Source organism: Trichosurus vulpecula, chromosome 8 (genome assembly GCF_011100635.1).
Source record: "Trichosurus vulpecula isolate mTriVul1 chromosome 8, mTriVul1.pri, whole genome shotgun sequence".
NCBI classification, from domain to species: Eukaryota; Metazoa; Chordata; class Mammalia; order Diprotodontia; family Phalangeridae; genus Trichosurus; species Trichosurus vulpecula.
In genome coordinates, this window is record NC_050580.1 from 31,849,945 (window position 1) to 31,876,485 (window position 26,541).

Genomic DNA, 26,541 nt, shown 5'->3' on the forward strand with positions numbered 1-26,541 from the left:
GAGGGGGCAGATGATCACCTGTGAGCAGGTTCAGCACGAGCTTTCTGGAAGAGGTAGCAATCATTGTGGGCTCTGAAAGATGGGAGTGGATTCAAAATATTAGGGGCTTCTTTTTCTCTATATTTATTTATTTTCTTTGAGGCAGCTTTGTGTAATACAGGAAGGAGCGCTTAACCTAGGATCTAGAAACTTGTTTTGAAAAAAAAAGTTGATAACTGTATTTCAGTTCAGTTGGTTTGTTTTGTAATCTTGGGTGATTTATTTTATGCATTTAAAGACATGATTCTGAGAAAAGGTCCATAGGTTTCACCAGATCAGTGATCTAAAAAATGGCTATGAATCCATGGTGAAAGGAATTAATTTCTAGACTCAGAGTAGGAAGACCTGAGTTCAAATCCCCCCTCAGAGAGCTTGTGACCTTGGGCAAGTCATTTACCTCAGCTTAGCACAGTGCCTTTTAAAATGTAAGCATTGGTTGACTGTCATCCTGTGAGCCACAAGTATCTTTCAAAGATGCAACCACTGAGTTAAGGCTAGATTGGGATATTTGATGGTGGACAGATTTCCCATACTCTCCTAAATCTAGGCACATGGATATGGTTTTTAAGGATTGGTTCTATATTCTTTGAAAATCAGTGGTCAAATTGAGAAAGAGACAGGCAGACAGAAGAAGAGAGAGGGGAGGAAAAGAGAGGGAGGCAAAGAAGAGAGGGGTGAAGAAGAGAGAAGAGAGGAAGAAGGAAGAAGAGGAGGCGGAGGAGAGAGAGAGAGGAGGAAGAGAGAGGGGGGAGGGAGGGAGAGGGAGGAAGGGAGCGAGAGAGAGGCAGAGAGAGAGAGAGAGAGAGAGAGAGAGAGAGAGAGAGAGAGAGAGAGAGAGAGAAAGCTGGCATTGACTATTCCAGTATGTCAGAGTCCTGGGATTTGCCACAGTCTGGTATTTTTCTTATCTGAGAGAAGGGCAGGGGCAGTCTTTGCCTCTGGTTCTGCTCAGTTCTAAACATGTTCAGTTCTCCCATACAAGACCTGGCTGCCATCTTGCTCTTCCCAGGGGGGAGGCCCATAGGTTAAATGCCGGCATTGTCCAAGGCCACAGATTGGAATCAACTGTGGGAGTTTCTGGCTTCTCTGCTCTCAGGTCAGATTTCTCCTTTGTGCCTCAGGTCACCAAACAGGTTTTCAGCCCCAGGTGAAGACCATCCTTAAATCAGCAAAGAAAAGGGAATGATCTGGACTCTGGGGCAGAAGAGTGGAGGCATAGAATAATGGAGCCTAGAACAGGAGGGTGGAACCCAGGCATCTGCCTCTAGGAAAACATTTTACAAATAATAAGTATGGTGCTGAGCAAGCCTGCATCCCCTCGAAGCTGGCCAGTGGGCTGCAGAGTCAAGAGGGCCTGGGTCAGTTTTAGCCTCTGCCATACTCTGACTATGTGACCATGTGACAACCTTTGCCTGCCCTCAGACTACTCTCTAAGACTATCCTTTTCAGAGCAGGTGCTCGTCTGTGTCAGAGAAGAGAATTTCCTCACCAGGAATTCCCTACACAGATGAAATCACAGATCTGTTGCCGCCAATCTCCTGTGCTCTAGGTTAATGTATGGGTGTACAGGGAGCTGCCCTTGGGGTCAAAAGGACCTAGTCCGGAGTCCTAATTTGTTACTGTTGTTCACTTGTGTCCAACTCTTTGTGAACCCTTGGATATTTTTTTCCGTGGAATTTTCTTGGCAAAGATACAGGAGTGGTTTGCAAACAGAGATTAAGTGACCTGCCCAGGGTCATATAGATAGTAAGTAAGAAGGGGGAACCACAAAAACTTAGGCAATTTATAGTGCAAATATTATGTTATAGTGGAAAGAACATTGTTTTTGCAGTGAGAAGACCCGAGTTCAAATCTATTTTTAGTAACTTATTTCCCCTCTCTGGACCTCAATGTCTCCATCTAAAAAGTGGGAGTTGGACAATACAGTCTCTAAGGTGCCTTCCAGCTTTAGAGGCAAAGATTCTGTATCACCGCTATCCCTTTGTATAGCAATAGCCTGGAGAGAAGTGTCCAGTTCTGACATGTGAGGTCCCTCTGCTTCCTTCACATCCTGGGATGCACTGGATATCCCACACCTGGGCCTGGGTGTTTTGGAGGAAGACCCATACCAGGGATCAGAAGAATCCCATAGAAGCTTAGATCTTGGAGGAAGAGAGAGGGGTTACCTGTATCCTAGCCCTGTGTCAACATCTGTCCCAGTGGTGGGACCAACCTTCAAATCCTTCAAGTCAGAATGTTAGAGATGGAAGGAACTCCCAGATATATTACCAGTTTATTAGGTTATGCTTAACATCCCATCTCCCCCATTCTAGCACAAAGCTCAAAGCTCTGGGCACAACAGACCCTCACGATGCTCATTGTGCCAGTAGTACAATGCTCTGGGTATAGTAGACTTTTGCAAATGTTTGTTCAATTGTTAGATTCTAATTCAACCTCCTGGATTTAACTGGAGAAAAACTGAGGCACAGAGGAGTGGACCTGATTTGCCCACGGTCACAAAAAAAATTAGCAGTCGAATTCCACCATGCCGAAAGTTTGAGTTTTGTAGGACAGATCGAGGTTGAGCTCCTACGACATGTCCCTCCCCGTCTGTGGGTGCTTCTCCTCCTAATGAAATGGAATAGGTCCTTGGGGGACTCTGTGCCCCTCACTCATGAGCTCTGGGACCTTTAGCTTGAAGCAGCTTAGCTTTTACGGGGAAAATCCTTTTTTATGCCAACTTAGCTGAGACTCCAGGGTTTAGAGGCAGTAGGCGAGGAACTGGGGTTGGTCAGTTTTTGCCTCTGCAAAATCAGGAACTTAGATGAAAAGATGTTTACTTCGTCCCACTGAGCTACCAAGAACAATGGGCCTTCCTTGGGGGACCAAATGTGTGCTTCCAAAGAATGAGGGGGGATATTTGGGGCAGATGAGAGGAGAGGAAGAAGTGATCAGCCATGTAGTGAAAATGGAGTCAGGAGGCTGGCAGCCCGAGCTCTACGCATGACCTTGGGAAAATCCCTTCTCTCTGGGTCTGTTTCCTTTTCCATCACTGGAGCGTGTGCACTAGATGGCTTCCAGGACCCTCCTAGCCCTGACATTTCGTGTTCTAAGGTCATTCTGAGGTCTAAGGCTCTCCCAGCTCTGACACTCTCTGTTCAACAAGGCAAGAGGGTGTGGGGTGTGTGTGTGTGGGGGTGTGTATGTGTGTGTGTGATACATCTCTTCGGTAGTCTAGCGAAGCCCACGGAGCCCTTCTCAGAATGTTTGTTACCGACGTTCCTATTTGAAGGATGCTCCACTGGGAAGTTAGTCAACTAAAGATGTAATTTCCCCATCCAAGTTCACGGCTCCCCTGAAATCTATTCACGGACCCCGGTTTAGGAACCCCTATTCTGAGTACTCTTTCAGGTCAACATTCTAGAACAAAATGTTCCAACATTCTGTATTCGACGTATTTTGGCCGTGAAATTCTGGGTTCAACGTTCCAATATTCAGTATTCTAAGGTCACCATTCGAAGCTGAAGGTTCTAATCGACTTAGTTCTTAGGGCCACGTTTGGGCCCTTTCCGGAGCAGGGGGCTCCCCTTCCCTTCTGCCGAACCCCGTTTCCCTCCCGATCCCCAGGGATTGTGGCTCCAACCCCAGATCACTTGCTCGCCTCGCCTCGCCCCGCCCCTTTCCCCCGGCTGGGGCCTTCCGGCCCGACCCTCCCTCACTCCGGCCCCCGCCCCCAGCTCGGCCCCCAGGAGTTTGGAGTTCGGGCCCCGCCCCCAAAGCCGCGTTCCCTAGGCAGCCGCTGCTGCTGCCCAGTAAGCCCATCTCCTGGCTGCAGGCTGCGAGTTGCGCGCTGCGGGGCGGCCGCCGGGGCGGGCTGGCCCGGGGCTGCGGGGCAGGCGAGATGGCGCGCCCCGTGCAGCTGGCCCCGGGCTCACTGGCGCTGGTGCTGTGCCGACAGGAGCGGGAACGGGGCGCCGCCGGGACAGCGGACCCGGAGCTGGAGCCCGCGGCAGCCGGGGCGAGCCTGGAAGAGTTGCTGCCAGCTGGCACCCCGGGGTCTCCGGAGGCGGAGGATGGGGAGCCCGGAGGCCGTGCGCTCTTCCGTGCCTTCCGTCGTGCCAACGCGCGCTGCTTCTGGAACGCGCGCCTGGCCCGCGCAGCCTCCCGGCTGGCCTTCCAGGGCTGGCTGCGGCGCGGGGTGCTGCTGGTGCACGGGCCGCCCGGCAGCCTACAGGTGCTGCGGGACGCCTGGCTGCGCCGAGCGCTGCGCCCGCCGAGGGGCTTCCGCATCCGCGCCGTGGGTGAGTGAGCGCGGGAGGGAGGGGGGCGGGCTCGGCCGGAGTTGGGAAGCAGGGGCGCGGGTACCTGTGGGCTGGCGAAGGGGTGGGGGGATGGGGCGAAGCTCCAGAGCGCGCAGGCAATCGGGTCTGGCTCTGGAACGCATCCTTTCTCTCCGGAGAGAGGCTAGGCTAGCAAAGGAGGGAACCTGACCCGCTTCGCTTAGTGTCCCCGCCTGGCAAGCACCTCCCTCACCCAAGTGCGGGACTTTTCTCATTAGGTGGTGAGCTCCACGCAGAGCAGCTCCCGGGACCGATCCCGTGGGGGCCTGCCTATAGACAACAAATAATTTGGGAGCAAAGAGCCGCCCCCTTCACGGCTAAACTTGGGTGGGCGGGCGGGGGTGACCTTCCAGTCTCAGACCAGCTCTTACCAAATGTTTTAGTTCTCTCCATCCCCCTACCCACCCCCTTCCATTTGGTTCAGAGCTGTGATTTCATCAGAGTAGGGAACTCCTGGTTCCTTGGAAGAAGGAAACCTTCACCACCGATGCAGACTGGTAACTAAGGTACAATTAACAGAGCGCACCCTGGAGCGCTGAGGGCGGCAGAGACTTTTCCAGGGTCACCCAGCTAGTACGTCAAAGGCTGGACTTGCACCAGCGGTTCCCCTCCAGTAGACACCTAAGATCCAAGGGGGAGGAGAATCGTGATTATAGGCGTGGTCATGGGGCGTGCCGGGAATATTTGGTAAATGATTACATTTCTTTCTTGTACGCATATGATCGGTAAACTTTTCATTTGTTTTCTTTCACTTTAGCTATGGGGCAGGGGGAGGTTTCCGAAAGCCAAGGGGTTCTGAGAATGGAAGGCTGGGATCCCCTACACTTCGCTAGCGGCTTTCCTGTAGCTTGAAAGAGTTCAGCCCAAATGAGGCGAAAGCCTCCCTCGTGTTTTGTGTGGGTTCAGCTGGGACTCCAGGGCTTCTCTGCAGGAGGTCGGGAAGGGAATGGTGTTGGTCAGTTTCGTCTGTAAAATGAAGCGGTTGGGCCGAAGGATTTCTAAATCTATCCGAAGACAAAGCTTTTTTTGTCCAAAAATTATCTTTGGTTTTTATGTCACCCTTATTTTTGAATATATCCCTCACCCTGCTCGGGAGCCATCCCTTGTAACAAAGATTCCAAAAAGAAGAGAAAAAGGACCACACTCACCGAGACTGACAATAGCCTAAGTGTTCGGCAGCGGAGGGTGGCAGGGAGCTGCATTTTCTCAGGTCTTCTCAAGGCCAAGTTTGGTCATTATTATTATGCTGAAAAGAGTACCTTCTTTTTCTGTGCTTTTCAACGTGTATTTTTTGTCGTTTACAGTTGTATTGATGTATTTTATTTTTATGTTACATGTTACTTCCATTTCTCTTATAACAAAATAAAACGTTGTTTGATAATACAATGACCTCATCTGAAAGTGCACACAGTATTTCACATTTGTAATACCCCTCCTCTGTTTTTTTTTTTTTTTAAAAATGAACAGAAATCGATTTTCTTTTCATTTCATTCCCCCACCCCCAATTGGGAAAAGAAAAAAAGAAAAAAGCTTTTCTTGCATCAAATATTCATAATTAAGCAAAATAGAGCCCTCCAACGCCTGTACATGAATGTATATGCCTCATTGCACACCCTAAATCCATCACCTCTCTTTAGACTGCTTCAGATCTGTGGTCTCTTGCCTGGGGGTGGCTCCTCCTGAGGATGTAGCTGGCCCATCTGTGCCTTTCTACCAGACTGGGTTCTTCTTGTTCATACCCTGGAAATCCTGTGAGTTGAAGGTACCCCCTTCCCAGGGTGCTGGAGTCTTTGAATGTTCCTGGGGAGAATTGCAGCATTGCCTACATCCATCTGTTTTCCCTCTATCTCACTCCAAGGCCACTCTTTCTCCTTCTCAGAGAGCATGCTTCCTGGCTAATACTTTTTTACAATTTACAGATAGTTGCTGCAGCCTTCATACATTTCTCCCCTGCCCTTCAAGTGGTCAGAGTTCTGATTTGTCAGAGATTTTTGCGATCTGGAATTCCCAGTTCTTGTTTTCTGTCCTCAGATCACATTGTATCTCTTTGTTTAGACATCTGTTCTATCCCCTTCCTCAGAATGTAAACTCCCTGAAGGCAGGGCCTGCTTCTGCTGTATCCCCAGTGCCTAGGACAGAGTAGATGCTTAGGAAATACTTGTTGGCTTGGCTTGATTAGGCTTGGGGCACCTCAAGGTACTGAACTGAAACCAAAGGCTCTGTGAGTGAAGCCCCTGATTGTTTGAAATTTGGACTGAACCGGCTGCTGAGCCCAGTGCTTGGATTGACCTGGGAAGATTGAGGAGCCTGGAGTGGGGGGGGGGACTGGCAAAGCCCTACCTTTTCTCTTGGCTAGGCTTAAAGCTGGTAATTCTCAGAAGCAACTCAAGTAGCTGCCTTCCTGACAGCTCATCTCTAAATAAACAGGGAAACTAGCTCCCAAATTACCAGCCTCCCAGTGCAAACCCTGCCTGACCTTTGCTTTCTTGTTCCCTTTTCTTTTTTTTTTTTTTTTAGAGAACCAGCCATCAGTCAGACTTTTTCTTGGAGTTTATTTGTGCTCTGTTAGAAGATAGAAAGCTTTAATGCTTTCCTTGAGTCTCCTTTCCAAAGGGTCACTCTCTGCTTGTGCAAAATATCTGTGGACTAGGTTCCCAAGCAAAATCCTGCCTTCGGTTCTGTGGTTGGACAGTCGTAGAACATGGAGTGTCAGAACCAGGAGGGACTTTAGAACATACAGTGTTAGTGCAGGAAGGGACCGTAGGGCCCTGAATGTCAGGGCTGGGAGGGACCCTAGGGCATAGAATGTCAGGGCTGGGAGAGACCCTGGGACATAGAAGGTCAGAACTGAGAGGGATCCTGGGGCACAGAATGTCAGGTCTGGAAGGGACCCTGGGGCATAGAATGTCGAGGCTGGGAGAGACCCTGGGACATAGAAGGTGAGAGCTGAGAGGGATCCTGGGGCACAGAATGTCAGGGCTAGGAGGCGCCTCGGAGACCACATCTAGTTGAACCTTCTCCTTTCCCAGAGGTGCTGACTGAGCCTTGGGGAGCTGCTGAGTTTCCTTTGGTGAAGGAGCATAGGTCTTTGGCTCACCCCTGTCCAAGGCTCTTTTCCCTTGTGCTGCCTGAAATTTCAGCAAGTTTTTCCTGTGAATATTTGGATGCTCTATCCAGTACTCCTTAAACAATAGGTCGTAATCCCATATGGGGTCTATGTAGATGGGGGGGGCAGTATAGAAATGGCAGTACTATATCTGCAGGGATTTGTGACTGTAGTTGGTTTGAAGGCAGGTTGTTAACAAGTCATTAGCTAAGCCATCTCTGGGCTTGGGGGCACTGGGGTGCAGTGGGGAGAGCCGGGACTTTGGAGTCTGAGGACCTGGATTCAAATCGCAGCTCTCTCACTTGCTACTTTTGAAGATGTCTTTTCCTCTCTGTCTGGTGATGGGTCTGCCAACTCTAAATGTTGTCATGCTGTGATTCCCTAATGCAGAAGTTCTCACTGCCTCTTTCTCTACACCTTCCCTAAACAGTTTCCCTATTCCCAAACTTAAAGTGTGAAAGAGCTTCCTGGGACCACTGAGGCACGGTGCCAGCATGTTCCAGAGGCCAGCCTTCCGTGCACTATTCTGTGCTGCCTCTCAAAGCACTAGATCATAATCCTGATTATTGTGTCTGTTTAAAGACAAATGTCCAAACTGGGCAGGTTGTGGAACTGGGCAGAGGGGCTGCTATTTTGCACTTATCCCACATCTCATCAGGTCTGCCCACTTCCAGCGGCATTCCCCACCCATGCCCATCTTCCCTCCTTCCCAACGCTTTATCCGCTGGTCTCTTGTTTCTCTTTCTGGTTTGAATTAGCTGTCCCATGTCTGGTGCTTCCGACATTAAATGGAGTATGAAGAGTGCACCAGGAGGGCAGAGGCTGGGCTGGGACAGGGGTGAGGGGCCACTGTGTTTGGGTGAGATAATGGAGGAGGAGTGTGTAAATCACAGCCGATAATGATGATGTGACACAAGGTACCAGTTAGGCGATGGTAGCCTTCGGTCTCTCGGCTCCATTCGCTGCCATCTGAAAGCCGTTCCATAATTAAGGGAACATTTGAAAGAGTGGAAAGGCAGTGAATGAGCTTGTAAACCCCAATCCCTAAAGTCCAACTCTGATCCTGTCACCCCCCTGCTCAGAAACACCACCACCAGTGACCGTAATTGGCATCTATGTGTGTTCGGGGCTTTTAAGGATTGTGCAGCCTTTCACAAGCGCGATCTCATTCAAGCCTCGCGGCCGCCAGTGTAGTAGGCATAATAGCTACAGCATCATTATCCCCGTTACGCAGATGAGGGAACTGAGGCTGAAACAAGCCCAAGACTGGCCAGTGATCACCCAGCCAGAAGTGCCCAAGACTGGCTTCAAGATGTCACCTAACTTCTATGGACTCCCTCCTCCAATGGGGACCACTCCTGTAGGTGCTCAGCATTTATTTCTAGGCATGTTGATACAGTGGAAAGAGGATAGGAATGGGAGCCTTATGATCTGGGTTCAAATCCTACCACTGCCATTTAATAGCTTTGCTTTTCACATCTGCAAAAATGGAGATGATCATCCTGGTACCATCTGACCCATGGGGTTGTTGAGAGGCAGTGGATGAGTATGGCAGAGGGAGTAGATGGAGCACTGGACTCCAGCATCCCAAGGCCTGGGTTCAAACCCTTCCATTGATACTTTCTAAGCTGTGCGACCTAGGGCAAGTCACAAAACTTCTGGGCAGGCCTCCATTTCCTCATCTGTAAACAGAAGGGGTTGAAGTCAATGTCTTCTAAGGTCCTTTCCAGCCCCTTTGATTACTATTGATAAACTTTAAAACACTGTAGGAATGTGAGTTATCAGTGGAACCCTCTCATGTCCACATGGGAGAACGAAGAGTGGGGTGATGGCCTGATAAGGTCAAGGCCATACGACTGATTGGGGCACAGCCTGGATTCCACAGCTGAGCTCTCACTTCGATGACATTTCTTGAACTGAACTCCAGAGCAGGACATATGATAGGGATGAAGCCTGAAACTCTCCATATTAGGGCCATTGCTTTTTAGAGCCCAGCTAGAGGTGTCAAAGAGACCAGAAAATAGCCAGAAGATTTATGGAGGAGTTGGATGAAATGTCTTGTAAGGAGAACTGGAGAAACTCAATGTCCTCCAGGCTAAGAAGTTGGAATTTGTTGGTGGCCTTCGATGCTCTTGCCAGCAGGGTTGACTGATCCAATGTGGGGATGCTTAGGGAGGACAGGCAGCCTCTCAGTGAAAGCACAGAGACATCAGAGGAAAAGGAACCAGAAGCCTCAGCATTGGTAGGTGCCGGAAGGCAAAAGCACTTGTTACTCATGTGATCTCCAATAAGTGACGGTCCTCTGTGGCCCTCAGTGTCTTCTTCTGTAGAATGACTCAAGCTCCTAGCTCTCAATCCAAGGTGGCTCCTCGATCTCTGCTGGGGCTGGTTGTCTGGGTAAGTTTGTGGTCCTTGCAGTCGTGGCAACCTTGGGCAAAGCCAGAAGGCCCCCAACAATCCAGGCCTGTACATTCCGGATATGGAATCATAGTGATAGAACGTTAGCACCCCGACAGAACCTCTGAGAATCAAATTCCACAAATGTTTGTTGTGCCTCTGTGAGGCCCTGATGGAGAAGCAGGGGGGAAAATGAAGTAACATCCTGCCCTCAAGGAGCCCTGCATACCACAGGAGGTTATGACTGTGAAGTCTCACAATCTCCAAGCATTTATTCCCAACCTTGTAGGTGCCAGGCACTGTACATGGTACAGTGACTACCGAGTACTGAGACTCGAATCAGTAAGATCTGAGTTTGAATCCTGCCTCAGATGCTTACTAGCTGGGTGACCCTGGATAAGTCACTTAACATCCTTCAGTCTCCGCTTCCTGGGAAAATGGGGATAATACCTCGCAGTGCTGTTATGAGGAACAACTGAGATAATGTAAAGCCCTTAAAGGGCTAAGTAAGTGGGAGCAGTTATTTGGCACTGGGGACAGAGCAGGGTTCCTAAATACAAGCTAATTTGAGAAGCGAAAGAACGTTAACAATTGGGGAGATCAGGGAAGGCTTCCCAGAGGAGGCAGCACTCAAGGTGAGCTTTGAGGAAAGATAAGGATTTGGAGGAGGGGCTGCCAATAGATGGGGGAACTGAGGCGCAGAGTGGAGAGCTGACAAAGCCAGGACTACAGCCAAGGTGGGGCAATGGAAAGACTGCGTGGTCACCAGATCTGGGTTCAGATCTCGACCCCTGCTTACCACCTGGGTAATTCACTTAACTGCTTTCAGTTCCCCCTCTGTAAAATGAGAGGATTGGACTGTGGCAAGATCATGCTGACTGTTCACATCCTTGTCAAGGGTGCACTAGGAGGGAGATCTTTCCCCACCCAAGGCCGGATTGGGAAGGAGACCAGTGAGTCCTGAGGGAGAAGTGTTGTGATGTCTGCCTAGGGGACGAGCTCAGACCTGGGAGGAGCTGGGAGCCATGGATCCCAGGCCAGGGGCTGAGTCAGGGTGTAGAGAGAGGAGATGAGGGAAACAGGGAGACCATGGGCTTTTCCCTTCTCCTGTGGAATGCCTGCTTCCCTTCTCTCACACAGGAGGAGAATTGTGTTTTTAGTTTCCTCCCTGGCCCCGTCCATCCTGCTCTAGTTCTTGGTTTCCCCATTCTTGTTCTTGCTTTCTACCAAAAAAAAAATAGCTAAAGGAAATGCACCAGCATTGAAAAAGGAAGAAGAAAACCAACCCTGGATCTTATACACACTTGGTGGTGTTGCTGTCTCTTCATTTCACTGCTTTGCCTGTTAATCTAGGCTTGAGTTAACCAGGCATAAAAGAATTTGCATGCTGGAGGGTGTTAATAGTCAACCTAGGCCATGAGGGAGGAGAAAGAGATCAGCCTTCCCAAGCCCTCTGTGCTAAAACAAAACAACAAAAAACCCAAGAGGAAATTCGTACTGATTGCTTTGCTTTCTTCCATGTCTTGCATTTCCCAATTCTCTCTCATTGTCTCCTTCCCAAAGAACTACCTTTTATAACAAAGAATTTTTTAAAAGGGGGAGAGGGGGGGAGGGAAGAAGCAGTTCAGCGACATTAACCAACAGTAAAAATGTCTGCTTTTCACCTACAGTGCTTCCCACCCATATCCCCCACCTGGGGGGCCAACCTTGATTTATAGGATTTCAAAACATTTGCCTTCTATTTGTTTGGTCTTTCCGTTTACACCATTTACGTCATTGTTTTCTTGGTTCTGCTCATTTTGTTTGGTTTGTGTTCTATGAATTTATCGTGCTCATTGCTTTGATGGCATGGTAACATCCCATTCTGTTCACATAACTTCTTGAGTCATTTCTAGTACTTGGTTTCCAGTTCTTTGTGGCTACAAATATTTTGGTGCATACGGTGCCTTTCTTTTTGTCACCAATATCTTTGGGGTATATGCCCAGCAGTGGGATCTCTAAGTCAAACAACATGGATATTTTTAGTCACTTTGAAAAGAGTAATTCCAACCTGCTTTCCAGAATGGTTGGACCAATTTGCAGTTCCACCAACAATGCATTAGTATACCTGTATCTCCACAACCTCTCTTTGCTTTTTGAGTAATTTTGTCAGGGTCCTTCTAGCATCTCCCCACAGTTGTGCCTGAGAAATGAAAAGAAGCTGTTTGTTGTCATTGTTCCTGACTTCCTGCTCTAGATTCATCCTCCCCAGTTTTTTTATATTCTCTGTGCCTGAGACCCCAGGAAGCTTTCGGCACAGCCAGATACATAAGACCTCCAGGGACAAAGCCCAGAACACAAACATTGTCATGCAGTGGGCTACCCAGAGATACTCTGCTCTGCTGCAAAAGTCTCACCTAGCTTTCTCCCCTTCTAAGATACTCAGTTGTTATCACAGTACTGTGGACCACCTTTACTGGGAGCCCAGGCTCTCTGAGTTAGTCGTTTGTGGAAATTTAGAGCTGGAAAGGACCTTCATTTTATAGGTGAGCACAGTGAGGCCCAAAGAAATCGTGAGCTCTGGCATTAGAAGGGACCTTAGAGAGAAAAGCACATTCCCTATTTGGGTTAGGGAAGTAAGTTTCCCAAGATCATACAAGTAGTAACTGGCAGAGGGGGATTTGAATGAAGATCTGGCTTCAGACCAAATTCTCTTTGCTGCCTTCCAGCAGCCTCAGAGAAGATAAAGCCTAGAGCCCTTGTTAGGGCCATTGGTAGTGGCTGCTATCTCCCTGTTCCTCAGCTCAGTTGCTCTGCCTTCCTTGTTGTGCTAACACCTGGCTTCTGGGATGGATGGAGTCAGAGGTCCAGGTGACATGTGCATGACTTGTGCATTAGAGCTCTTTTCCTTTTATGGTTCAGAAACTGATGTGCAGACAACCCCAATTAAGGCCTTGACCAAGGCCACAGAGAGAGTGAATGAAGGACCCTTGTCTCTATCTTTTAGATCTCCTAGATTCTCCTGAAGCACCACCTTTTCCTGGAGTCCCATGCCAAATCCCCTCAGCTGATAGTGGCCTCCCTCTACAAATCACCTTGTCTTCATTTTAAATATTCTTAAAAGAAGGCAAGTTCCTTGAGGGCAGGGACTGCTTCATTTTTGTCATTGTGTCCCCAGCAGCTAGCACAAGGCCTGGAGCTTAGTAGGCGCATACCAAAAGTTTGTTGTTTGATTTGTTAAAGGATAAGAGCAGGTGATTCAGGACTCCTTAAGTAGACATTCCCAGCAGACCTAGTGCTCTGGCCCCATTCAAAGGTGTGAACTTGTGGGCAGCCAGGCTAATTCCAGAATTGAGATTCGCTCAAGTTTAGTGATTTTATTTTTTCCCTTCCTAACTTCTAACACCCTTTGGTGGTAGGCGATTATCAGTTTCCTCTAAAAGAAGGGGGCAAACTGGAGCCTTAGACCCAAGAGGTACATTTCCATGATCTTTTATGCTCTGGTCCCCAGAGTGGTTTTGTTTTCATTCACCAACCAAAGGGGTGGGTCTCAGGATCTAGAGGGAGACAGCTGTGAACTGTGTGCCCTCTGAGATGTGTGTACTCTTTGTTTGCAGTCAGGAGGCCAGAGATGGAGAATGGATCATAAGCAGCCTTTGGGAATCTGATGCCAGAATAAAAGGACTGTCTTTGTGAACGGTGGGCCTGACCTCTGTGTCTAAGTGGGGGGAGTGCTGTTTTTACCTGCTGGTATTTTTGTGTCTTCCCCTGGATCAGGGGAGAGGATGTTTGCCAGAGGTTGAGTAGGTATACTCAAGAGCCTACCATGGAATCAGGAGGTTTCTTGATTGACTGAGAGACCCGAGATCATAGAATGGGTAAATGAGCCAGATCTGGGGCTCCAGAGTGGGCCAATGCCAAGAGGGGTTAGTTGAAAAGGCTATAAACATGGATGCCTGGCAGGGGCTTTGGCACCAGAGAGGGGGATGGGGATGAAGCTAGCCAGAGGGAAATTTAGTTTGAGACCCAGTCAGGTGGGGAATTTAGGCTTCTTTAGGATAGGTAGAAATCTTTGGGACAAAGTTTCATTCCCTGTAATTCTTTATATTACTCTTTTCCCTTTTAAAGTAACTCTTGGAGATGTACTGGTATGGTCTAGAGTTTGTGGTGACCAGGAATCAGAAGGGACAGAGGGGTAGGGGCAGTAGACTATGGTATCTCCTTATGGTTGGGGCTAAAGAAGGGAGAATTGGTGTAGAGAGATTTGGAGTCAGAAGATCTGCTTTGTTTGAAACCTGGCTTTGTTACTTCCTTATGGGAGGCAATGTGGAGGGTAGTGGTCAGAGCACCAGACTTAGAGTGAGGAAGACCTGGGTTTGAATTCTGCCTCCAACATTATCTCATTAATCCTCACAGGTAGGTGCTATTATCATCCTCATTTCAGAGTTGAGGAAACTGAGGTTAACAAAGGTTAAGTGCCTTGTCCAGGGTCACATAATTAGTAAGTTTCTGAGGCTGGATTTGAACTCTGGTCTTCCTGACTCTAAGCCCAGCACTCCCTCCTCATAAAGTCCAAGACACTTTTCTCACAACAACCCTGGTAATGTTCCCTTGTTACAGATGGGGAAACTGAGACTCATAGAGACTAAGTAATCTGCCCAGGATCATAGAGCTCATGAGTGACAGGGATATGATTTGAAGCCAGGTGTTCTGTCTCTAGAAAATACTTCAGAAAGCCCTGGAGCCAGAGTAGAAAGAGTTGGCTCTGGAGTCAGAAGACCTGGGTTCAGATTCTGCCTCTGACCATCTGTATAACCTTGGGTAAGTCACTTTAACTTCCCCAGGCCTCAATTTTCTCATCTCTAAAATGGGGAGACTAGATAGGGATTCTCTTAAGATGCCCTCAAGCTCTAGATTTATGAACCTTTAATTCTTTGGGTTTGTATCAGTGTCTTGGACCTGTTCCAACAAGGAGCCAGCAACCTCTTTCCCACCGCCTCCCAACTGACCTGGTCAGCAGAGGCTAAGGTCTGATCCTTTGACAGTCATAACGGTTCCCATTTCTGTAGCACATTAGGGTTTACAAAGTGCTCTAGGAAGGTGAAAGGTTAATGATGACAGCTTGCAGAACAGCCGCTCAGGGAAAAGACATAAAAATAGCCACTTGGCCAAACAAGTTTGTTCCCCTGGCCTCCCCTGAAATTGATAGCTGGGTTGTGTCCCCACCTCGGGCCTTTGTCTTCCAGTCTCCCGTCGCTTCGTAAAAATGTCGAAGGCACCTGGAGAGCTCATGGATACCATTCCCTTCAACTGCCTTGATTTGTCTTTTACTCCATATGTTGCCATGTGTTTGAGGGGAAAATGGGTTTTTCATTAAATCTGGAATTAGCCTGTTTTCCCCAAGGTCTATTTCTGGAGGAGGAATATCTTTTTTCCCTTGGTCCAGAGGTGACGTAAGGGAGCACAGCCCCAGCCCACCCTGAAGTAGCATTGGGTTTGAGTTATTAGTCCACATCTGCTCCTTACTGCCCCCGTATGACCTTGGCAAGCCATTTCCCTCTCTCTGAGCCTCAGCATCTGTATCTGTAAGATGACAGGTGGTTGGTCTAGGTGACTTTTGAAAGACTCTCAATTCTCTGTCTAATCTCTATCCTTCCTGTGTTCCAGCTTCTTGTGATTTGCTGGCCTGGTGGCTGACCTGCCTTCTAGGCAGGTGAGACAGTTTCCTGCCATGTGACATGATTGAAGGAGGGACTCTGTTATGTCCCCCACCTGCCTCCCAAATTTGAAGTGCCTTCACTTTTTAGTGCTTTAGGGGATCAGAGATCTCCATGGTGGGTGCCCCTTCTATAGTGTTGATGGAAACCCATCTGGGTCTTCTTGTCCTGGGCAGTATTTGTCTAGATAGGACTTTGCCTAAGTGTTCCAGACAAGTTCTACCCAAAGCCTTAGGAACCCTTCCTTCTTTGCATGAAAACAAAATGGCAGGATTGGCCTCATCAAAGACAAGCTTCTTTATTTCTGGGGGCCTCTCAGCAAACAGCTTCCCAAATGGAGGTCTGCACCATTTTCTTCTTATCGGTGTAGCACAGTATGGACTTTGGGATTGGGACATAGTATATGTATGCCATCACACTAGCTTTTAAATTTTTTTCTGTTTTATTTTTAACTCAACAATCATCAACAGATGCAAACATTTCAGTATACAAAGAACAAAAAAAATGGGTTACATATGCAACTGAATTTCAGTTACTTGTAGTTTGTTTTTTAAGTATATTTTAATTTAACAAGGTAGCATCAAAATTGCTCATTTTAGTACATTTGTGAATTTTTTAGTCTTTTTTCCATATTCTTAAATGTTTTATTGATCTTTATTTCATTCTTCTAGCTTGTCTTTTTTTCTTTCTTCCTCTCTCACTCTCCTCTCCTTCCTTTATTCCTCCCTCCTTTCCTCTCTTCCTCCTTTCCTCTCTTCCTTTTTTCTTCCTCCTTCCTTTCCTTTCCTCCCTTTCTTCCCATCCTTCCCTTCTTTCCTTCCTTCCTTTTCTGTTCTTCCTTTCTTTTTCTTTTCTTCCTTCCTTTTCTTCCCATCTTCGCTCCCTTCCTTCCCTTCCTTTCTTGCATCCCTATCATTACCCACTAACTTGCACTCCCTTGCAACAAATGCAGTCCAGCAAAAATCACTAAACACATTGGCTTTGCCTGAAAACATGTTTCCTTCTTTACACCTAGTCCATCTTCTCTCTGCCTCATCATAGGTTTTGGGAGGTTAGGACTGGTCACTGCATTAATCAGAGTTCAGCTTTTCCTCACTTCATCTTGGCAAGGGACCCAAAGTCTCCTGGGATGACTGGGTGAGGAAGCTGCCAGAGCCCAGGTACCATGATGGCACAGAAAGAGAAAGGCCTTTGGCTCTCCTAATTCATGATCTCCACTTCAACAAGGATGCTGTTCACCTCTGAATCCCCTCCTGATACACACCTAACTTCTGCCTTTTTGTTTGCACATTTCTTATTTCCTCCGCCCCCCCCTTTTTTTGGTTATTCTTTTCTTGACAGGCATCTTCAAACAGGAGTATTTCCATATACGTAGATGGACATAAAAAGAGGATTGTCCATGAAACTATGGGTCCCTATTATATATCCCTACGTACGTTTTAAAAGAAAGTAATGAACTGAATGTGGTAGTTTCACATCTGTTCTCTTTGCCTTTTTCTCTTTCTGGACCTCCTTCTGTTTTTTTTGTGTGTTTTTTAAAAAATGGTACAATGACCCTCTTTTCTTTCTTTTCTTCTTTTTTTTTTTTTGATAGCCTCACCAGTAGTTCTTGTTTCTCTTCCAAATCCTTTCCCCAAATTAAAACTGCCCTGTGTTGAAACAGCAACAGTAGCAGCAGCAGCAACAACTTCTTTGGTAACAAATAAGTATGATACAAATCCACACATTGGCCATGGCTGAAAATGTGTATCTCAACCTGTGGTTTGAGCCCTCCACCTCTGTTAGGAGGAAAGTGGTATGCTTCCTCACCTTTGGAATAGTGGTTGGTCATTGTATTGATCAGAATTCTTTAGTCTTTCAGTTTTTCTTTATACATTGCATCTGGTTCTGCTCACTTCACTGCATTAGTTCATATAAGTCTTCTCAGGTTTCTCTGAGTCCATCCTTTTTTTCAGATTGAAGAAAGGGAAAGGGAAGGACTGAAGAAAGGAAACGCTGGGGGCATAACTAGCAGTGTGATTTTCTTTCCCTGAGAAGAAAAGAAAGAAGAGATTCTCCGGGTCCAGAACCTTAATCTGTCTTTTTTCATTCGATTCCTAATCTGAGTTTCTATAGTACCTACCATTACATAAAGATCTGAAATCGCCTTGTAGGCTATAGTGGCCAGTAGAGTTTGGTGCAGCCCTCTCTAATTTTTAAAATGACTTATTCCCTTATTGGGAAAATCTAGGTCCAGAGAAGTGAAACAATGATCATTGAGAATCAGTAAATGGGGACTGAAAATATGAATGCTATAAAAACCGAAGCTCAAAAATACTACCTCCTCAAAAATCAATAAACATTTATTAAGTACCTACTACATGTCAGGTACTGTGCTAAGTTCTGGGGACACAAATAAGAAAAAGAAAGACCAAATGTTTCAGGATGCAATGAACAAAAAATAGGATTGTGTATGAAACTAAGTTTCTGTTACTTGTTTATTTTTTAAGTGTATTTTAATTTAACAAGGTAGCACCAAAATTGTTCATTTTAGTACCTTTCTGAACATTTTTGCTTGCTTTTCCATATGCTTAAATGTTTTATTGATCTTTATTTCTTCCTTCTAACTTCTTTCTTTTTTCTCTTCCTTCCTTTTCTTTTTTTCTCTCTCACTCTCCTTTCCTCCCTCCTCTTCTTTTCCCCTTCCTTTCCTTCCTTACTTCCTCTCTCCCTCCCTCCTTTTCTCTCATCCTCCCTTCTTCCTTCCTCTTTTCCTCTCTCCTTCCCTTCCACGGAGCTTACAGTCTAATGGAGGAAAAGGGGGAAAGGAGAGCTGCCAGAAGGATTCTGGTATAGCGGCATGATATTCGTAGAGTCAAAACCAAGCAGAGACCTTGATGGGAAGTGTATTTAGTTGTAAAAGTCTGGGCCCTCAAAGAGGGAGTCCTGGGGAGAAATTCATTGCTCTGCCCTCCAGCCCTCCAATTACAGGGGAGAGGCAACTGAGAATGCTAAAGAGGTTCTGAGTATCCAAGCTGAATCAGTCTCCAAGAAGATGAGAGATTTCAGACGATGAGCTTATCCTGAGGGAGGCATGAGGTTCATGGAGTAGAAACCAAGCAGAGCGGCTGATGGGAAATCAAACATTCTCTGAGCACTTCCCAGTGGAAAATCATCTTTTCCCACTCGGGTCTCAGGAAACAGTTTTTCTGTATTCTGTATTATACTTCATTTTTGAATCTGTTTTGTAGATTTTTTTTTCTTAGTACAGTGCTTAGCATACAGTAGGCACTTCATATGTGCCTATTGAGTTATCGACTTATGTATGCTTACATTCTCCTAGCTCCTATTATTGATGCCTTGTGTTTTAGTATTACAGTACTTTCTAGCTATACCTCCTAGCCTAGTCTTGGATTTGAACCCTCCCTTATAACAAAGAAGCACAGTTTAACAAAATCAGCTGACACAATGACCATATCTGACAAGGTATGAACATTCTACTCCTCATCAGTGCCATCTGCAGTGGATGGAGGTGTATTTTGTTGTCTCATCTCTGGGACCATGATTGCTTTTAGGTATTTCCATTTATGTGGTTTTAATTGTTGTATATGTTCTCCTGGTTCTGCTCACTTGCTCTGCATCAGTTCAGACAAGTCTTCCCAGGCTTCTCTAGTTTTTCTCATCCTCATTTATCATTGTCCAGGAATATTCCATTACATTCATGTAATGAATGTACAGACATTCCCCTATTAATGAGCAGCTACTTTGTTTCAAGTTCTTGGTTTACACAAAAAAAAGTGTGTCTCTGAGTATTTGCCCAGGAGATTTTTTTAAACTGGAATATAAGAGGTTAACTCAGAAAAAGGGGGAATCTTAGAGATCATTTAGTTACACGTTCTGTTTAAAATGTTATTTTCACTGATATCTTTAGTTTTTTACATTAGCAACTTAGACTTCTCATTTTTCAGTCATGTCTGACTCTTTGTGACCCCATTTGGGGTTTTCTTGGCAAAGATTCTAGAGTAGTTTGCCATTTCCTTCTCCAGCTCATTTTACATGTGAGGAACTGAGGCAAACAGGTGTGAGTGACTTGCCCAGGATCACACAGCTGGTTAGTGTCAGAGGCCAGATTTGGCCTCAGGAAGATGAGTCTTTCTGACTCCAGGCCACACCCTATCCACTGCCTCACTTAGCCAACTTGGACAGCCCATCACTATGTAACGAAAGTCCCCTTTCCCAAGCCCCTATGTCTATTTATATCTCAGAGGCACAGACTTTGTATCTGATTATTTTATTTTCCTGATATTTCCTTCCTCTTAACCATCTCATGTAACAAAACTTTTAAAAGAAAAAGGGGGAAAATACTTAAGCAACCAAATAATCCATCAACCACATCTAATGGTATACATACACCTAGCCCCCCCACCTTTTCAAAAAAGGGAGGAAGGTACATTTTTTTCAATTCCATTTTGGGGCAGGCTTTTTCATTTTAATCATTTAGCCATGTTTCCACTTGAGAAAACAGGCCCAGAGTGGAGGTGGGATGCCCAAGATCACTTGGTTAACTAGAGGCAGGGTCTTCTGACTTCCCTGCTCAGTGTTCTTCCCTCCCTGGATTCCCAGCTTCCCTGCCTGGTGTCTGCTTGTCTTCAGCAGCCACACACACTGCCTCTCACACTCCCAGTGTGGTTATCTGATCACCATCAGACCAGTACTCTTGGACCCCAAGGCAGCAGGGATAGCAAAAACAGCTGCTCCTTGTAGGGGCCCTCCCTCTCCCCCCTGCCTTAGGTTCCCCTTCTTCCCCACCCAGGAGACTTCCTGGCTCACATCTTTTTCTGTTTTCCTCCTAGCTGCCAGATGTTACCTCTTACCTTGCTCAGCTCCACGGCAGCTGGGGGTTGAGTCTGCAACAGTGTGAGGGATCCCATCCAAAGCCGGATGAACATATCCACAGATCCCTGTGTTATTAGGCCAGCCGAACCTGGGACCATGTCTGTATAGTAAGTGAGGGTCTAATAACCATCTGTGGTGAAGTGTGTAGTGCATCAAATTAGGAAGAAACAATTCTCTCGTCTGAGTCTTGCTGTGTGGCAGTGGGGGATGGTGGGGACCTCAGGTCATCCGGTCCAAATTGCCCCTTAACAGGACCCTCTCAATAATAGTTCTCATTTCTGTGATGCTTTAAGGTGCTTTTCTTAAAGTGCTTTTCTTTTTTTTTTTAATAATAATTTCTTTTTATTGAGCACCTTAACAAATCATGCCTTAACAGCAAATTTCCGAAGGGGGTACAGGCGTTCCTTCCTTTGCTGTTTTTTGGTCTTCAGGCTTTCCTCGTGCTTATTAAGCCTGCGGCGCATGGCACGAGTCTTCTTGGGCCTAAGGTCCAGAGGCTTGTATTTCTTGCCCTTATAGAATTTCCTGAGGTTCTCTTTCTGTGTCTGATTGATGACAGTTAGGACTCGGGCAATAGATTTTCGGACAACTCGGATCTTAGATAGCTTGGATGCAGCTCCTCCAGTGACCTTGGCCACTCTCAACTGGGAAAGTTCCACCTTTAAATCATCCAACTGTTTGAGGAGCTCCTCCTTCTTCTTCCCACGAAGATCCCTGGCCTTGATTTTTGCCATGATCGCCGATCAGACACACCGCCACCGCCTCCGAGGGGAAAGAGCTTAAAGTGCTTTTCTTGAAGTAATCCCGGGAGGTAGGTCATGCTAGGATTACTGTAGGATCATCCCTTTAGAGTTAGAAGGGCCTCAGTTAGTCCAACCCATTCATCTTGTAGATGAGAAAGCCAAGACCCATTGCCCTGGGCCATACTGTCACTGTCAGAGGTAGGATCTGAACCCAGGTCCTCAGGCTCCAGAACCAGCTCCCTTTTTATGGTAACATGCTATCTCTCTCCTTTTACTGTGTGGAAACTGAGGCTCAGAGAGGCTAATGACTTGCCCAAGGTCACATAACCACTCAGTGGTGGAGCTGGGATTCAGAGAATTCAGGTCTCATGGACTTTGAAAATGAGGAAGAACCTTAGAGGTCATCTGTTCTGATCTCTTTATTTTCCAGCAAAGGAAATTGAGACCCGGAGAGCAAAGTGGTTTTTTCATGATCACATAGCTATAACATATCAAAGGTCAGGATTTGAATCCAGGACTTCTGATCCGAAACCCATGTCTATTTCTGCCAAACTGAGACAAGCCTCTGATTGAGAATTCCCCAGTGATAGAGAAATGACTTCCTTCCCTGGTATCACTCTTAGCCCTTTCAGCAGCCCTCAGGGCTCCAGGCAGAACGGTGTTCTGGGACAAGGATATTGCCTTCCTCTCCATCTATCTTCATTACCTTGGGATTGGCCCACTGGTAGGATTATAATCGTATGTCATCTCTAGCCAGTTGGGAAGCTATCCATCCCAGTGGTAAGCAGGCCCTGGAGCTCACTCTTGCACCATCTGCTGGATTTCCTGCTTCCAATCTCAATTGGTTATTGTCCGTTCACACAACTGTGGGGTGGCAAAGACTTGTGTTCCGTATGGCCCAGAATCATAGGATTTCGGAGTTGGAAAGGGACCTTGGTGTCATCCAGGTTCAAATGAGGCCCCCAAGGTTAGTTCTCACTATAACATCCCTGACTAAGTGATCATCTGCTTAGAGACCTTCAAGGAGGCAAGTCCCACTACTTCCAGAGGCAGAAACTCCAGTTTTAGACAGTCCTAATCCTTCATTTCCCCCTTAGAACAAGCCTAAATGGGCCTCTTTGCAGTTTCCACCCCGTGCTCCTACTTTTGCCCTCTAGGACCCAGCAGAACAAATCCAATCCCTTTTCCATGGGACAGCCCTTCAGGTACTTGAACACAGCTTTCATGTCTTCCCTGCATCATCACCCAGCCAGTTATAACATGTCTCCTTGTTCCTTGGAGATCAGAGGGTAGAGGGAGGAGAGGCAGGGAAGAATGGCCCTCAGGATTCCCCATTGCCCTCCCCCATCCTTCCCCATCTCAGGACCCTTGATCATTATATTGACATGTGCTGCTGTGCTGAAGGTAGGTCTCTTTGTCCTTCCAGACTCTTATTAGATTGGAAGTTCCCTGAGGTTGGGCACCCTTATCTGTGTTTTGCCCCATATCTCAAGCCACAAGTTCACTGCTCAGTCCTATGATCATAGGATCATAGATTCAGAGCCAGAAGGGAACTTTAAGCCATTTCCTTCATTTGATAGAGGAAAAAACCAAGGCCTTGAAAGGTAAGTGACTTACCTAAGGCCACTGAGTCAGTAAATTGCAGTCTAGGATTGTATCTCAGGCCCCCTGACTCCAATCCACTTCTCCACAGTCAGAAAAAAAAGCGCAAGATTAGATTAGGTTAAAAAACTTGGTTCTGGCGTTGGTTATCTGGTTATGGGGCCATAGACAAGTCTTTGATCATAGGATTTGAGAGCTGGAAAGGTCCTTGGAGGTCATCCAGTCCAGCTCCCTTGTTTTGCAGTTGAGGAAACTGATGCCCAGACAGGCGAGGGACTTGCTCAAGATCGTGCGGAGCCCTCTCAGGCTTCTGGCAGCTCTGACCAACTATGCCTTTCTCTTGCCCTGTTCCACCAGTGCCCAGATCTGGGGCCTCGTCTTCTTCCAACTGGAGCCAACCTACCACCATATATATGCCAGCCCCTCCCAGGGGCACTGGAGGAGGATGGGAGCGTTAAATTCTAAGTTAACATTTAACTTTCAATCTAAATCACAGAGAGATCAGGGAGAATGAGAACCGAGAAAAGGCCGTTGGAATTGGCAGCTAGGATCACTCTTTGGAAAGGGCCATTTTGGTGAAATGATAAGGCCAGAAGGCGGATTGTAAGGGGTTCAGTCTTAAACATAAATTGGCCAGGAATTGATTATGTTTGTGGATGTTGTATCTTTGTTGCACCTCAAAACCACACAGTTTGTTTTAGGAGAAGAAACAATTACATACAGACCACTTTAAAAGCGTCAGGCCGTTAGAGAGGGGGAGGAGGGAAAGTGGAGGCACCTGTGTAGACAGCCCTTTCCAGGAGGTTAGCCACAAAGGGCAGATCTAAGACAATATTTAATGGATGAAGGTCTTTTTGGAATGAAGGACACATGGACATGTTTGTAGGCGGTAGGTAATGAGCTGGTAGACAAGGAGAGATTTGGAAGTAAGTGATGGGGTGTGTGGATGATCGAGTGGGCAATCTGTCAGAAACAGCAGGAAGGAATGGGATGCTTGAGCAAGTAGAGGGGTGAGCCTTGGTGAGGAGTAAGCCCACTTCATCATGTGAGGCAGGGACCAAGGAGGAGGAAGCGGCCAAAGGCATCTGGGTGATATAAGATGAAGAAGCAGGGAGAAGAGTGAATGATCTTGTGTCAAATGACCTCAATTTTTCTGTAAAATATGAGGCATAAAGTTCTCATCTGAGAGGGTGAGGGGAGGGGAGTCACTGGAGGGTTGAGAAGGGATGAAAAGGTTAGGAAGAGCTGCTGTGGGGAGCAGATAAAGCAGCATTGGGATGCTTCTCGTTCTTTCTCTGGGTCTCTGTGCTCAGGCAAATGAAAGGGTTGGTTCTGGAAAATAATCTGGAGTTAGACTAGAAAGATCGGGACAGTAACCTTGCCCTTGGACCTAGCAATCCTACCAGTGGGCCTATACTCTATGAAAGCCGAAGATAGAAAAAAAGAAAGGAAAGGAGGAAAGGGAAAGAAAGAAAGAAAGGACAGAAGGAAGGAAAGAAGGAAGAAAGGGAAAGAGAGAAAGAGAAAGAAAGAGAGAGAAAGAGAGAGAGAAAGGAAGGAAAGAAAGAAGGAAGAGGAAAGGAGGGAAGGAAAGAGAGAAAGAAAGGAAGGAGGGAAGGAGGACTTCAAAAGGTTTCTTCCAGTTCTAAGTATCTGCTCTTAGGATGTATTAACAGTCAAGTTTCATTGTTCTTACCAGGAAGGTAAGAGACTCTTAATATCATTCCAAGACTCTGTCTAGGCAAGATGGAGTTCTTGGGCCTGTCTTTGCCTCTTGTCTCAGTGGTGTGGATGTTGGTGAGTTGACAGGCCTGTTGACGCACTCTGGGTTTGTGTTTGATAGATGCTGATGCCCTTTGCCCCTTCAGATTGGCATCTCTAGTGGAGGCAGCCAGATCCAGGCTTGCCCCAGGTTACGGGAGCTCCCAAGAGACCCACACACAGCAGGGTGTGTAATAGCTACTCATTAGCAGACACCTTGTAATCATTGGGTCCATGGGGAGGAAGGAGCCCCTTGTTAAGGGGCAGAGGGCTCCGTCACTATCTTTGATCTTGGGCAGGTTCTTTTCTTCCCTCTGGGCCTCATTCCCCCCATCTGTAAAATGGGGATAGTCATCCCTACCCTGCCCCTTTGTCCTCTCCCTCCCCGCCCCACTGCCCAATCCCCTTCGGTTTGTGAGGCTCAGATGAAGCCGTGTGTGTGAGGAGTAGTAACATCTCTGCTGCGCCCCTCACTGCACTGTAAGGCAGGAATTGTCTCCTTTCTCCTGAGGAGGAAACAGAAACCCGATAGTTGTGTTTCACCCAGTGCTGGACCTGGAATTCAGAGAATCGTGGGGTTTTAGAATGGAAAGAAGTTTGGAAGTCATAGCCAACTTCCTCGTTTTACTGAATTTCCTAAGATCTTGGCCTAGAGAGTGTAAGTGACTTGCCCAGAGGCACACAGCTAATCAGTGTCGGAGGCAAGATTTGAACCCACGTCTTCCTGATTCCAAGGAATCACAGTACCGCAATGCCTCTCATTTAAAAAAAGTTGTATTAACACTTTTTGTTTTTACATCTAGTCATTTTTGGAACTACCCTTTCTTCTTCTCATTCAAAATTCAACCCTCTCTTGGGACAAAGAAAAACCGTTTTGAAAAAAAGAAAGGAGGGGCAGCTAGGTGGCGCCGGCCCTGGAGTCAGGAGGACCTGAGTTCAAATTCGGCCTCAGATGCTTGAGACACTTACTAGCTGTGTTACCCTGGGCAAGTCACTTAACCCCAATTGCCCTGCCTTCCCCCTTGCAAAAAAAAAAAAAAGGAAAGGAAAAAAGAAAGGAAAAACAGTTTATTAAACACGCCTGATACATGCACATACCATTCTGCCCTAGCAGTCCCTGCCTCCTGGCATACAGGAGGAGTTATGAATTATCTGTTCTCCAGAATCATTAATCAATACTCCCCCATCCCCACCTTGATTTTACAGGAGAGGAAACTGAGGCCTAAAGAAGGGTATATACTCAACCTCCTCATTTTATAGGAGAAGAAACTGAGACCCATAAAGGGATAGAGAGGCATGATCCCTTTATTTTACAGAGAAGGAAAGAGGCCCATAGAGGCAGAAGATCTTGGGACCACAGAGATGTGGAACTGGAGAGGACCCCAGAGCCTCTCAGATCCAATCCTGTTATACAAGTGGGGCCCAGAGACCTTAAAGAGTTTTCCCCAAAGTCACACTGGTAGTAAGAGGCAGGGCTGGGGCTTTGAAGCTGGGGCTCCTGCCTCCACCTCCAAGGCTGTCCCAGTCTCTGTTTTGTGCCCATCAAGTACTCCTTAACTGTGAAGGATTGTTCCTAAGCTCTTCTCCCAGGGAGCTTCCATACCAAAGCCTGGCCATAAACAATACAGACCGAGATATGAAGGACAGAAGCTAAGTAAATGCAGATGGGGTTGAGTGTTCGGGTTTATATGCAAGTGGAGGGGCAGCTTGGTGACATCCCCCAGGGTTGCCTTTCTTTCCTTCTCTCCTTTTTAAAAAAGTTTACAGACGCTTCTTGATTTCCTGGGGTGCCTTTTAGGACATGCAGAGAGGCCTGCAAGGTGGGCCATGAAAAGCACGTTTCCAGTAGGGGAGGGAATTGGGACCAGCTGAGGATGTTGATTTCCGATATTGTCACTGAGATCCTCCCTTTATCCCCTCACTTTCTGCCCCCACCTTGAGAGCTTGGTAAATGGTCTGTGATAATTGTTGTGGTTGAACGATTCACACATCCCTCCTTCCCT

At 46.9% G+C, this 26,541-nt stretch overlaps 2 protein-coding genes across 2 annotated transcripts in view; one reads left to right on the plus strand and one right to left on the minus strand.

Annotated features, from left to right (window-relative positions):
• Positions 1-3,919: 3,919 nt before the first annotated feature.
• The window catches only part of STOX1 (storkhead box 1), a 67,125-nt gene continuing 44,503 nt past the window's right edge, over positions 3,920-26,541 (plus strand). Inside the window, exons 1-2 of the mRNA XM_036734675.1 lie at positions 3,920-4,003; positions 4,085-4,319. Coding sequence (XP_036590570.1) covers positions 3,920-4,003; positions 4,085-4,319 — 319 coding nt within the window. The remainder of the gene's footprint in view (positions 4,004-4,084; positions 4,320-26,541) is intronic.
• On the minus strand, positions 20,767-21,205 carry LOC118828215 (60S ribosomal protein L35). Its single transcript, XM_036734677.1, has one exon. It carries the CDS (start codon positions 21,164-21,166, stop codon positions 20,795-20,797), a length of 372 nt encoding a protein of 123 aa, XP_036590572.1. The 5' UTR covers positions 21,167-21,205; the 3' UTR covers positions 20,767-20,794.